The 14,552-nt window shown below is 48.8% G+C and overlaps 1 protein-coding gene and 1 long non-coding RNA gene across 2 annotated transcripts in view; both read right to left on the bottom strand.

Moving 5' to 3' along the window:
• Positions 1-14,552, bottom strand: part of ZDHHC14 (zinc finger DHHC-type containing 14) — a 240,238-nt gene that overhangs the window by 23,209 nt on the left and 202,477 nt on the right. Inside the window, exon 5 of the mRNA XM_023532166.1 lies at positions 14,474-14,499. Coding sequence (XP_023387934.1) covers positions 14,474-14,499 — 26 coding nt within the window. The remainder of the gene's footprint in view (positions 1-14,473; positions 14,500-14,552) is intronic.
• LOC111741440 lies at positions 7,258-14,501 on the bottom strand. The gene is made up of 3 exons (XR_002781002.1): positions 14,362-14,501; positions 8,442-11,029; positions 7,258-7,815 (listed from the first exon to the last, which is right to left on the bottom strand). It is a non-coding gene; the product is annotated as an uncharacterized LOC111741440 (long non-coding RNA).

The following is a 14,552-nucleotide window of genomic DNA, read 5'->3' as shown; positions in this document are numbered from 1 at the left end:
CATGGATGAGTAGAGAACCACAGAGGATAGAGATGCAGAGAAGCAGACCCCGGCCCAGGGCTGCCACCAGCCGGGGCAACCCCTTCATTTCTCCTGCATTGATCCAGGGGGGAGGATGGTTATGGTCGGAGGCCTGGTACGCACGTGGGGACTCAGAGACGGTGGCCCAAGCAGCAAAGAGGGTCTCATTCTTAACTGGACTCATAGATGCCCCTCCTCCTTCCCTCATCCCCCCCACCCAAGAGGGGGACGCACTGGGGAGGCAACCCACGTGGGAGTCACGCCCCACACCGGTTTGAAAGCAGAGGTGGAGTCCAGGGACGATGAGGTAAGCAAGGGGACAGTGAGCCAGGAAAACTGGTGTGTAAAGGCAGATGACACAGGCAATGAGTTTTCACAGGCTGGAGGAAGAGACAAGAGGGGGACATGAAATGAAGTGAGAAGTGGTCAAGGGTAGAAAAAGAGGGAGAAAAATGGGAGCAGAGATTTAATTACGAAAAAGCACAGGAGCCGAGCTTCGGTCTCAGAAACATCGTGCGCCGCCCAAAGTTGACGATGCAGGCGGAATGATGGTGATGCCGAAATACACACGACGTTCGCGTGCCAACCACAGAAGAGCTGGCGTTAACAGTGGAGGCGAATGACGGCAACAAAGTGGCGACTGTTTATCTCCCGGCTGCGGCTTCTTTGGCGATGCCACTTACCATCATTACCCCCAAGAGGAGGCATTGTTGCCAGGGGAGGAGGAATTCTAAAGGTTTGGAGCAAGAACGAGAAAAACCCCACAGCTTCTATATTAATATCTCATGCGCTTTAGAAACATTTTATAAATAGACGAATGCAGTGTCACTGGTAGTTCACGGCTGTCTCGAAATGACATGAATTCAAGGTAGGATGCAAATCGCGGCCCACGCCCGCTTCTCCCCCACACAGCTGACGCTTCTCCCAGGGTGTCTGAAGGAATAACCATCATCATTCATAACTACAGCTGGCATCACGAGCTGTGTCGGGTCCTGTTCCAAAGGCTTCACAGGGACCAGCTCGCTTAATCCTCAGACCAACCCAATGAGAAGCCCCATTCCCACTTAACTTATAGGGAAATGGAGGCGGAAAGCCGTTAAGAAATTTGATTAAGAAATAACAGAGCTGGGATTTCAACCCTGGAAGTCTGGCTCTGCAGGCAGAACGGAAAAGCCATAGGTTGGTTCCTTTCTGAGTTTTTGCTGAGGGACAAGTGGCTCTAGGCCGACCCCCGCTCTGCTGGGGGAGACCCTGTCAGGGGTTGCTGGACCTGTGGCAGCTGGAGTCCATTTCCTTCTGAATTCACTCTCGGACCAAGGGACAAATATTTGAACAACACATCTCCTCGCTGACCCAAGAGCTAGATGCTGAAAATGTCTATGCCATAATAAGATTAAGAAATACACATTTCTCTTAAATGTATAAAAACCCATTTACTGATTTTTTTTTTTTTTTTAAAGAGAAACGAGAAGAAACATGCCAACTCCACTAGGAGCCAACTTAATAAGCACTTGAACGTTTACTGCATCTGAGATGAGTTTCAAATTCTAGCAGTTACCACTGCCGGCCTTGTCTGTCTTCTCCCAACTCCCAGTAAGACAGCGGGTCCCCTTTGTGGCCAGGGGCATGGCTTTAAATTCCCTGCAGCCCCTAGCCCAAGATGTCACACCGTGAGGCTGTCGCTAGCTGATTGTGGGATTGAAAAGGATTGACAGATGCCCCTCCACTGAGTTTCTGCACAATTCCCACAGTACCTGCTCTGAGGGTCTCTGTGCACCAGCCCCGTCCGGGGCTGGCGAGGGTGGGGAGGGCTGAGCTCCCGGCCTTTTGGGAACAGGGGTCTGTGGAGGGGAGATGGTCTGGCAGGGAGGCGGAAGTTGTGTTGGGCAGAATGGTGAGGACACTTCAGTATTTGGAGAACCATAAAAGGTGAGAAATCAGGGAACCAAAGCCTTTTAACTTTTTGGGGTTCCTGCTCTTTTTCTCAGGAAAATGCATGCAAACACATTTTTCCTTGTAATTTCAGAAGGCTTACAAACTCGCCTGACACCGTTCCATGGATACCCATCGACCCCCAAGTTAGAACTCCCTGATCTATTCTCATCAGATTAGAAGCCGAGGGTCACAGTGGTCAAGCCACTTACAAGAACTCACACAGCAGTTCATGGCAGAACAGAGCTGGAACTTGGCCTCCAGACTTCTGGGAGAGAAAGAACCCTTCCCAAGGTCCCAAACCATGGCAGTGTCATGTGACAGGCAGCAAGACCGAGGTCGTTTGTGACTCAAACCTCATCCATCAGTCCCATGGCCTTAGGGTTTGTCTGATGTGTGAAGAACTTGCCTCGGTGGACATGTCATCTCTTCACATTCTAGCAGTCAGGCTAAGACCTGATTTTTTGCCTAGTGTCAAATCCAGATGACAGTTTGTTTAAAAAAAAGTCTGTGTTTCATTGACCAAACTGCCCCAGATCCCAGAATGGCCAGGGGACAGGGAAGTCCAAGGCCCTGCCTCAGGCCCTATCTTTTCTGAGTGTTGGGCTTATGAGGCCCTGGGTGTTGCAATGCTGGGGGTCATTGCTCTGTGGACACCAGACATGTGCCCCTGAGTCCTCACCCATCTTATTCTGCATCAGGTCTCTGTCTTGGGTCCTGACGTTTAAACATAAGACATAGATGCTGTTGGGAATCATTTTTTTTTTTTTCCTAAAAATTACAGCAGACCAGGCAATGCTCACTTTCGCGAAGAGCTTGGCGGAAGCGGGGGAATCGGAGGCAGCCCCCTGGTCTCTAGATCGTGTCAACATTGGCATTTGATGCTTTTAGATATTTAGGTTCAAGAACTTGTCAGCATATTTTGTCATGAATTAGATGACCTGATAATCCTTAGACAGAGACAGGAAAACATGGCTTGGGCCCCTGTCACCTGAGAGCCCATCATCGTGTCTGGGACGGAGGCTGCTGACATCACGCTGATTCACGTGGCAGACACTCTGAAAATGCAAAGTCCCTGAGACGCTTCAGATGAGATCATCTGAGCCTCATCGTTCAGTCTCTCAAATCCTTCTCTCCCACATGCTTTTACACCAGGCCATAAAGACATGTCACTGTCCCAGATTAATCTATGAAGTTACTATAATTCTAATCAAAATTCCGGCTGGCATTTAAAAAATGGAATTAGACACAGGCTCCAAAATTCATCCGGAAGGGAAAATGTACAAGAAAAAGTAAAACATATTGAAAAAGAACATCATGGGGATGGGGGCGGGAGAGGACTTTTCTAATCAACAAAACAAGGTGAGGGCAGCACCTGACGGAAGCTGAAACAGATGGGTGGACGGAACAAACGCGTGGACGGAACAGATGCGTGGACACCGGGATAAAGCGGGCGTTTCAGTTTAGTGGTGGAAGAGTAGACCGCGGCTTCTCAAGGGGTGGCCCGTGGACACATAGGGTCCCCGAGATCCTTTCACGAATCCCCCAGGTCAGACCTATTTTCCCATCAGCACCCGGACAGTATTTGCCAGTTTCACCCTCAGTCTCTCGTCCAGTGGCTTCTGGGGGCTGCGAGGCAAAGAAGTCCACACTCAAACTGACAGTGAGCGCTTGAGCACGCTCTGCTTTAAAATTTTCTGTGTTAATTTCAAACACGACCTATAAAAATTGATAGAATCTACATAGACAAACGCTCTGTGGGGCCCTCAGTAATTTCGAAGCGGGTAAAGGCGTTCTGAGCCAGCATGTTTGAGAACTGTTGTAACAATATTAGCCATATGCGGACCATTCGCTAAGCATTTGGGAAAGACAGAGTTAGAACTTTAGCTCACACCACGTGCATAGAATTATACTGCAGATAAATTACTGTGCTAACCTTAGGAAACAAAATATAAAGGCATTAGAGGAAAATAAAATAATTATTTGTATCATTCTGGGGTGAAGATATTACGCACGAAGCTTAGGACCATACAGTATAAAATTTATAGATTGATTTTTGTTAATAAACTTTTTTTTTTTGTATAAAACATGAAGTTAACAGATTGGGAGAAAAATACTGGCAAAAGATATTTAGAAGATTATTATTGAGAATATATAAAGGACAGGTTAATAGAAAAAGAACCAACAGCCTGGGTAAAGAATTGACACATTGCGGTAAGAAAAAAAAAAAAAGGCAAACAAACAGAATTATGGACAAACCAACTATTATCTAGAAAATAGAAATTCAAACAATGAAGTTTTTCAGCCCATCAAATTGACAAAAATCATAGTCCTGGTAACATGCAGTGTGGGTGACGGTGGGAGGAAATAGGAAGATGATTGGCCCGATCTCTTTAAGGGACAATTTGGCATGTCAATCAACTTTCTTTCGACTCAGAGATTCTACGTCTCGTTGTCATTCCTAGAGAAATTTTAACCCTCGAGCACAAAGAAATACATACAAGAAAATCCACGACTCCATTTGTTTTGAGCAGTGAAAAAAAGTAAGAAATCTAAATATCCACCAATAGAAGAGTATACTACGGTTCGTCTGTATTCTGGAATTCTATAAAGCAGTGGCAGAAAGAATGAGGCAGCTCTATATGTTGACATGAAACTATCACCAGGAAATATTTAAAAATCAAATCGTGGAACCATGCAGAGGGTATGATCCCTTTTAGGCAAAAGCACGTTCCTGAGCTGTTTGTCTGTTGGCGTGTGTGTATAAATGCACATGTATGCATTCGGACTTTAGAAGACTGTCTGGAAGGACCCAGAAAAACTGGCAAGGATTCCTATGGCATTACAGAGGAAGAGACAAAGGCAATACTTCCTTTCTCACTCTTACTTTTCTGACCGTTTGAAATTTTTTACAGTGAGAATATGTTCTCGTATTACTTGGGCAGTTCTAAAAAACAAATAGGCTCCTCTCCTGACTTTGTGATCTTCCGAGACATAATCTGATGCTTTTTCTTTATGGAACTCCCTCCGTCAGACTGGGGAGGGGCAGCGGGGAAAAGTCTGTTTCCTGGTAGTTAGGATAACGGGGCTCCAGTTCCGGCTCCAGTGCAGAGCAGAATCGGGGTCATTTAAGCTCTCATTGTGGGTCCAGCTGTGAGACCTAAGGACGCCCATCCTATCTATTTTCTGGGGTCCTTCTGAGGATCAACAGATATCAAGTTGGATGGCCCTGATGGCCTAGAGTTAGCAAAGGCCTGTGCCCTTCCTCAGTTGTCCACTGGGCCTATGGTGTCCTTGCTTATGTGGGCTCTCGGGCCAGCTCCAAACCTTCTACCAAATTCCACTAAAACAGAATGCCACCCGTTAGGCCATCGTGTATTTCAGATGGTGTGCCTTTGAAATGACGGCCAATTGGGGAGAAAAAGGCTCTCTGTCCCAAAACCCCACAAATGTAGAATTAATTACCATTTGATTTCCCAAGCACTGAAAACTCTTCATTTTGGGAGCACCGAACAATAAGTCATGATTAAAAATGACTGTAATCCTTTTAATTGGACATCGGGCTCCTCCTCCGGTGACGGGGAAACCTGCTTCTGAGGGGATCCACCTCCCGGAGCCACGCGGCTTCCCTGCCTGACGCTGGGTGGCATTTCCCGCGAGGCTGTAACGCGGCCACTGTCAGGCACCTGTTTTCCTCTTTCTGTGTCTCCTGCCCCTGGTTACTCTAGGCTGGCGCGGAGGTCGCTGTGTGTTATCTCTTGGGCTCTGTTGGTAAATGTTCCTCAAACCTCAAACAGAGCTCGTTTCTCCCCAAACCAGTGCTAGCCATCTTCCTTTTCCACTCACTGTGCCTGGGGCTGAACCCTCGGAATCACTCTGTCACTTCCCTCCCACCCCCACGCCCCTCTCCCCCCTCTCCACCCGCCTCCTCATACTGATCTGACTGTCTAGCTCCCAGCCGAGCTTGTCATAGATTTCGATTTGGGGCCTTTCCTTTGCAAAGTCTCATTATTTCACCTCACTGTTGTTCGCTACTGCAAGACGCATATGCCTAAAAGCAAAACAACAACAAAACCCGGCTCTGATGACGTCTGTCGTTCACCGGCTCCGAATCCGAGCAGGTTCCCTGTGTCCAGGAGAAGGTGGCTGCTCCTTCGCTGGTATTCGGTGCTGTCAGCATCCCAGGCCCTTCCTTCCCGGAGCAATCGCTCCCGACCCTCCCCACCTCGCACCAGGGCTTAGCGGGCACTGTGCCCTCCCCCTGTGCCCGCCGTGCGTGCTAGTCTGTAAGAGCATCTGTGTGCTTACACCGCTGGGGCAGACGTGCGCTGGCTGGAAGCATCTGCTACGTTGCCGGGGCCAGCACCCCGCCAACCTTGCTGAGGGGATGAATGAGCACAAGCCTGGCCTCAGCCTGACAGAAGGCCTGCTCTTCCCGGACAAACCCGATGCACCCGCCTGGGACCCAGCTCAGGACGCTGGCCTTGCTGGGACCTCCCCATCTCCACTACCGTTAGGACCCGCCCAGCGCTCCAAGCCCCGTGCAGACGCCACCTGCCAGTGCCTTCCTTGACTTCCCTGCGGGATGTACAGCTTCCTTCGGGGCCGCACGCCCCACCTCGCATGCATTCGGTGATGTTTTTGTGACACTTAAGACTTATTCTGCTTTTAAGAAGTCAGAGTCATAGTCCAGATCTTGGCATCCACAGACGTGCGTTGAGGAAAATGAGTCGCGCTGCCCGCCCTGTCGCCGCTCTGCCCGCTTTTGATGGCATGTGCTTCAAAGGCCTGGGTGGATCGCTTTTCGGCTTTGTGAGCCCAGCTGGTTTGCGTGTGGTGGGCGTTCAGTAAAAGGATCACGAAGGAAACAGATGCAGGGTGGATCTCCTCTGTCGGAACCGGCCTGGCTTGGGGACTGAGGACCCACGCCATCCTTTCGGGAGAAGACTCTCCTTTTGTTCTTGCCCCTGGGGAAGGCCACAGGGTCCTTGAAAGTTCATAGCACCAGGCAGCCACTCCACTGGCTCCAGAGGCCTGCACCCCCTGCCTCTGCTTCTCCGATGCAGGGAAGAAAAGGCGTCAGGTCACAGGGACCAGTGAGCAGGCAACGGGAGGTGGCCAGGGAGGCCGGGAACTTTCCTTCCTCACTTCCTTGCCATAGGCAGGGCTGAGGGCACAGACTGGGAAGGGGCCTGTGAGTGCCCAAGGAGACAGGCGCTCTACCCACAGTCACTTACGAGGTCCCCCATCCGCCCCCCGCCCCCGGCCCCCTCCTCATCCGCTCCCCTCTCCCTCCCTGGCTTTGCTGCGCTCTGGAGTCACGCCCCATCCAGCCTTGGGCTGCTCGCTGAGTGAGCTGGTCGACTCCTTTTTCTCAAAGTCTTGCCGGTTTCACATGGGTCCAACAAAGAGCTTTTAGTTTATTCTTGTTTCCATCATTCTGGTCAGTATTTCTGATAAGCCGTCTTGGTCGGTTGTTCATTAGCCATTTTTGTTTCTAATCTTGCTTCAGCAAAAAGATTGTTTTTAGTTGGACGTTTTGTGGCGTAAATCCATTGTGAGAAACCTTTGCCTGTGTCCTCATTTCTCATCAAAATATTTTTAGAACATGGTCAGGGGATCGGATGAAAGGCCACTGAAAAATTGTGACACTTCTTAATAGACTCGCGAGGTAGAGGGAGGGATTCTTGTCCAAAGCACGTATTTCAAACAGAAAACACCGTGAGGACAGGGGCCTTTGGGGAACTGCACGGCTGAGGCGGGAGGGGCGTTAGCGGCCCACCTAAAATACCAATGTGCTTTGTAACTGAAAAACCCAGCACCTCGCTTTTGAGCATGGGTACGTCTGATGTTCCTGAAATTCTCCTCTACTTCTGGGAAGAATAAAGAAAATCGGGGCTGGGAGCATGGCCCGGACTGTTCGTGTCACCTTCCCTACCGGAGACAGACAGGACAGCTGTCAGATTCCGCCTGAACCTCACCCTTGGACCTTACTTTTCTCGGGGAAGGGAATGGGGGTGCTTCTACCAGAGAGTCTTTCATGTTGGCTGAGGCAGCTGCCTGAGATATTTTAGCTTCAGCTTTAGGTGGCCTTTTTCCAGGCAGGAGCCCGGCATGACAGTGGATCAGGAGGTGCCACCAAACCAGTGGGGACCGAATCAGTAGGAGGAAAGTTATGAAGATAATAATCTCTGTAAGTTGTAGGGGGCCGGCCAGTTTAAGCAGGGCCTTACAGGGAGTTCTGCTAATGTTTTCAGCCTGAACTCAGGGCAGGAAAGATGTATATTTATATTATTGTGTGTGTGTATATATATATTCTTATGTGTGTATATATATTATATGTGTATATCTATCTATTTTTTTACCCATCGCTCACCCTCTCTTCCCTGGATAACAGAAAGGGCAGAACAGGAAAGGGAGGGTCACCATCGTAGACTCAGCAGTGACCGGCCTGCCAGCGAGCATGCTGGGTGGGCTCAGACGCATACCTTCCCGCTGCCCTGCACTTGAGCACCGGATTCCTGCGGTAGCTCCTACCCGAAGGCCTGGGGGATCGACGGAACAATGCCTCCCCCCACCCCCAGAAGATGCTCTGATCCCCGGCACCTGTGAATGCATTACCTACACGGCAAAGGGACTTCACAGAGTGGAGGTCACGGACCTTGAGACGGGAGATTCTCCTGAATCGTCAGGGTGGGGCTGATCTTTAAAAGCAAAGAGGTTCTGGTTGAGGTCAGAGAGATGGCCGAAGAAGAGGCAGGACAGATTCAAAGCGAGAGGGACCCGGTCCACCGTCACTGGCTTTGAGAAGGAAAGGAGTCGTGAGCCAGGGCGCACCAAGGAAACAGGGACCTCAGGCTTGTATCCCATAAATTCGGTCGACCACCTGACCGAGGCCGGGCGAGGGTTCTCCCCAGAGGCTTCAGGTGAGAGTCCGGCTGGCCAACACCTTGTGGGACCTGGAGCAGAAACCAGGCAAGCCCACTGGCTTTTGACCTACAGAACTGTGTGATGATACATTTATGTTGCTCTAAGCCTCTAAACGTGTGGCTAATTATTACAGCAGCCACAGTAAGCTAATACAGCTGGACACGAGCCGAAGGCCCTGGCCTGAAGGTGCCAGGCTATTCTGCAGCCGAGCGCATCTGGATGCTGTAAGGGGCCTGCCACACCCTCGGCAGGGGTGGCTGCCAAACGCCTGGACGCAGAGGACACGCCTGGGTCACACCGTCAAAGGGAAAAGCATCAGGCTGCTGGTGGCGGGTCAGCCGCCATCAACGGCAACACTGTTTGGCTGACATGGTTATGAGTTTTCAAAAGCTGGGCCACAAGGGAAACGCTTTGCCTCCGCCTGCGAATGACATTTCAGAGGACAATAAGCTAAAATTGGCTCTGAGCCAAAGGAGAGGATTTCTCTCCTCTCTCTCTGTTCCACGTGAATCGTTTCCCCAGCAAGGTCGGCCCACTTCGAATTCACCGCCACCCTGTCTTTCTATCGTCAGTGCTGCCTCCTCCCCTCGCGGGGGCACAGCATCCCTGATCGCACGGCCAGAACATGAGCCTGAGCAGCCGCGTGTGCTCTAGAATGTTCCGGCACAGCCTGCCCATCGCATACGGTGCCACGGAAAGAAGCCTCCTTGAAATCACTCCCGCCACACGTGTAAGCAACGCTTTGGTGTCAAGCCTTCTCTGCTGCACTCCGAACAGCTGGTTTCGTCAGCACGGCACTGCCCAGGGCAGAGTGGCTGACGACCGTGGGTCAAAACATTGAGACTCAAGAGGGCTGAAAGGGGAGGACCCGGACCTCGTAACTAAGTATGATGGAGAAGGAATTAGAAGCTGTCTAGGACTTGCTACCTGCTCTTTCCTGGCGACTCCTTCCAGGATTGTGAGGTGACAAGACCCACAAGCTGGAAAGTCTGTAGTGAGCACCCCGAAGACCCGGCAGCCACAAGCCCAGCACACACAGCTCCTCTGCTCCAGTGGGGTTGTAGCGGGGCATGCCCGAAGGTGCCCTGAGAACCCCGTGAAGCAGCAGGTAGCCCACAGGTCCCAGGCTGGGGCAGCTGCAATGCCCCTGGCTTCCTGCCCGCCCTGCTTAGAGGAGTCCCCGTCACTGACGTCTGTCCATTGAAACACATGCCTATCTCAGTCAAGATGTGCATTCTTTAAGATCCTCTACCACAGATGATGACTCCTGGGAGTAACAAGGAGTTCAAGTCCAGTTCACCTGGTTACATGAAGAAGATAGAGACCCGGGTCCCAGATGGAGCCAGGTCAGCGGGTCCAGCTGGCTGACACCACACCAGCTAGTGTAAAACCTAAGGGGACTGGGTCGGGGGAGGGCATGCAAGCACTTAATGGGTGAACATTTTTTTTTTCCAGTTCAAATTCCTATGGCATACGCCTGTATGTACCATTTGAAAGGATGGGATTACTCCAGATGAGTTGAGACTGACCATCTTTAGTCTATTCTGGGCTGTGAAAAGGTGTTTTGTTCCCACAAATACACATGGGTTATCGATACTGCTCAGAGGAAGCCAAACTCACTGCCGGACGGAATCCACACAGAGGCTGGGGGATTCCCATCTGGTGGCTGCCTACCAAGATAGAGACCCACACAGTCTCTCAGATCCACACAGGGCCATCCACCAATATTCTCCAGGGACCACTTGCTGTTCAAAATAAAGTCATTTGGAGCTCGCAGGCTTACTTCTCCCCAAACCAACCTGATTTAACGCACATCAATGTGGCTTTCTGGGGGTGGGTAGGAACTCACACTTGGTTTCCTAGCTAAAGAGCACTGCAATTTAAACAGGGCTAAATGAGTCACTGCGAAGTTCAAGCATTCAGATGCCATTACTCATGCAAGTGAATATTAGGGAGCTCTTCTGCAGTACAGAACAAAAAGAATACGATTTCTGAGGAGACAAGCCAAGGCACGAGATGAAGAGGTAATTGAGTAGAAAGTTGGTCCAATACTTAACACATCAGCCTCGTGAAAAACATAGCAACCAGAAAGGATATCTTGCAGGAGTGTCCTTAAGAGCATTTAGGAATCCTGTTTGCTGAGACCCTGTGGGAATGAAACCAAAATTTAGTATCAGAACATCCATTTCCAGAAAACTGCTTTCATGCTAATGCTCTCATCTACATAACAATAACAGGTGTCTACAGGTCAATTAAATAATTACACTGTGTACGCGCTACAGTAATCTGTATACTGATCCCAGATTGAGATCCCACTAAAGTTATGCAACAGGAAAATAGCAGATTCATAACTAGACCCAACATCTGCAGGATATTTTTTCCATAAAAGCAGATGGATGTCTGCATACTTTCCCATAAATTACGGTTCAGATTACTCTTTTGTTTTCTTCATCTTAATAGGAATACAGAATACTGTATGTAATTTTTTTCTCTTCTTTTATGAAAGGCTATTTTCCCAGAGTTTGTTAACTTTTGACCCCTAGACGTCCAGAAACTAGGCTATGTACAAAAGACATCTTTCTCGGTGCCCAGAGTAAACAAGCTCATAAAGCTGAAGTTTATTACCGACCCCTATTGGGTTTAAGACATTTTAAAATGAACTGTCTGTGCCAGAAGACATTTCTTTAAGGGCTTGAGTAAAGATGCATCTGACAAGAAGCAATTTTTATTTTATGTATTAACATTATGGTTCTTACGACTAAGAGCCCATACAAAGGAACCCTGGAAGCTCCCATGTTGGGGTGGTGATGCCTGGTCCTTGCTGTGCTGCATGAAACCACGTGTTTGGGGATGTGATCTGGCCCTGGGAGCAATGAGATGAATAGGGAAAAGATATAATAGGACTGGTTCTAGTGCCTCTCTATGGCATTGTCTGCCGGTGTGGCTGCAACGTGGGAGTAGACCCCTCTTTGCAACGGACCCATGTCCAGCTACGGGAAGGCTGTGAGTGGGACTGCTCCACATTTTTCCTCGAGTTCCCATGCCCTCTGTGCTGGCCTCCCCTCCTCCCTGTGCCCACTGGCCACCACTGAGGCACAAGGATGTGCCATGTGCTAGGATGCCAACTGGTGGGAGATTGAATGCAGGAAGCTTAGGGCTTTCTCATCCTCCCTGCTATGCCAGGAGGGCAAAGCCAGCTAGTGGGCTGCTGCAGACCTTAGAGCAAACACAATCTTGAGGCAAAATGAGGAGAGCAGAAGCAATGACTTCCTTTTCCTACTGTGCCCAAACTGCATGGATTCCCAAACTCTCCTTCCTCTTCGAGGAATTCCAGACCTCGGCTTGCCAGGAATCTCTGCGGTAACAGAATTCTCGCTGCACCTTCCCCTCCCAGTCCTGCCCTGGCAGGAAGAACTCAGGTGACAGTTCCCCAGCTGCTCTCAAACAGCCCTCTGCCTTTGTCAATGTCTTCGGAATCTTAGGGGGATCATGGGAACCACGTAAGAAACTCTGTCCTTCCTGTAAGCATCACCCGCCAAGCCGAATGGGGGGCGGGGGCAGGGTTGTTTAGTGGGGGCGTTTGGGAGGGGTGCAGAACGAGCCGAGAGGAACACTTTTATTTGCTTTTGTCCAAAATGTTCAGGTGACTTTCAGCAGATCAATTCTGAATGTTTTCTTGGTGGAAGATTAGATTAGCAATATAGAAGCATAAACCATAGCAGATTAAGTTTGCTCAAGCCAGGGTGAGTGAAACTTTAGAGGTGAAAAGTGAAATGTATATCACAACTGTGGTGGCAGGCGGCTGGACTCACCATACGTGTGTGTGTGTGTGTGTGTGTGTGTGTGTGTGTGTGTGTGTGTGTGTGTTTCTCCAGAGTTTGTGTGTGTGGATGAGCGAATGAAAGTTGGCCCTTGATATCCAGAATGTAGGGGCAAAGCCATAAATACAATGCGATACTATATACAGGAAAGCATTTTGAAGTTACTAAAGATGATATAGCAATGAAATGTTTAGACGCTATTTTTTGGCGTCATAGATAATAGGCTGGAATATCACTACTTCTTTCTTCCATCGTTGTGTACGCGATTGCTTCTTCTCTCTGATTCTTTCGTCTGTTAATGCACAGATAAGACCCTGGCTGCGTTTGCCATTTTGCGACTCTGAAAGGAGAGAGCGAGGTGCCTCTGCAGACGCGCACTGGTATCGTGCCCGCTTTCGTGGGAAAGGTCTCTAATGACTGTCAATCTCTTTCCCACCAAGTTATGGCTTTCAAGCGTATGTTACAAATTTGTGTCACGTTTAGATGAAAGGCTTTCGGTCAGAAAGAATAAGAACTAGAACTTAAAATGCCTATCAAAATTTGGGATACTCCATTTAATGTTCAAAATTGGCCAATATTTAAAAAGAATTAACGCGAAACTTTCCATACCATCCACTTCCCCTGGGCCCCATACGAACTCCAACCAAAAGAGAAGGGGAGGAAAATCTTCCTAATGATCCTTAGCATACCCTATTTGTGGTTTGAGCACTGCTTCATGGGAAGAAAGTGAGGCATGTACTTAGATACTTTCTAGAACATTCCAGAAAGAGGCTCTGTACTTGCTGATGGGTGGCTGTACTTGAGGCAGGTGGAAAGCAGACACCACTGGTCTTTCATGTTGCTAATGGCACTGTGACAGAAGTTTAAAGGCTTAAATTTATAGTTCAAAGCCAATTAACTTCCTCCTCATCACTCCCTATTATAGGAAAGTGAGTGGCCCAGAGACAAAAGAAATTCAAAGTTATGACCTTCGGAATAGGGAATGAAAAATGCCATTTACTCAGGCAAGTATATACTAAAGTCGTTTATATCCAAATCTCATTTTTAATCAAGTATCTGTCTTCATATGCCAGGGGTAATTTGCTAATGTTCTAGCAGTTCACTAAACTTCTTATCAAATGTATGTTTTTAACATATGTAGGTTTATGTGTAAGAAACCCAGTCTTCACTCCCAGACACTACCCCCCTCCCCCGCCCCAGGGAGAGTGACTGCTCCTGCTTAAGTAGATCTCATATTAAAAAATAAAAAAAAAGCTCTACAGTTCTATGTGGATCGCTGTAGCATGGTATCCTTTGTGCAAAATGTGGGGGATGATTCTTCCGTTGAATTCCTTAGCAGAAGAGAAAGTGAAGTCACTGAGGTTGGACTAGGGACAAGTGTAACAAGGAAAAAAGTCTTATCTGTTAGAGAGAGCCTGACCTGGGTGTGACCCTGGCAGCTGCCGTTGGAAGGATGGGGATGGGGAATGGAAGGGAGGATGAGAGGGACGGAGGAACGAAACAGGGGTCAGGCTGCAAATGAGGAAGGGGACGGGGGGAGGAGAGAGAGAAGAAAGAGAAAGCCCGGAATGATCAAAATCTCAAATCAAAATTAAATCAGAAAACCAAAGTCAGGCAAATGGTTACATACGTGATCTGATTTCGCCAGCATACTTACGAAGAATGACGTGGGTGATAACGAATGCAAATATAAAGACTGTCAGAAAAGACAGAGATAAAATAAACATATAAAAAAATCTGTAGTTTCTTTTCCCCACACAGTTGCCTACCCAGGGACAGTGGTGATCAAACCGTTCTGCAACGAGAGAGAAAAAATATGGAAATCATTTAATCAGGTGTCTTTCTACA

This window comes from Pteropus vampyrus, unplaced genomic scaffold (genome assembly GCF_000151845.1).
Source record: "Pteropus vampyrus isolate Shadow unplaced genomic scaffold, Pvam_2.0 Scaffold78, whole genome shotgun sequence".
In the NCBI taxonomy this organism is placed as follows: Eukaryota; Metazoa; Chordata; class Mammalia; order Chiroptera; family Pteropodidae; genus Pteropus; species Pteropus vampyrus.
The sequence above is the reverse complement of the archived record's forward strand: the minus strand, read 5'-3'. Positions and strand labels throughout refer to the sequence as shown.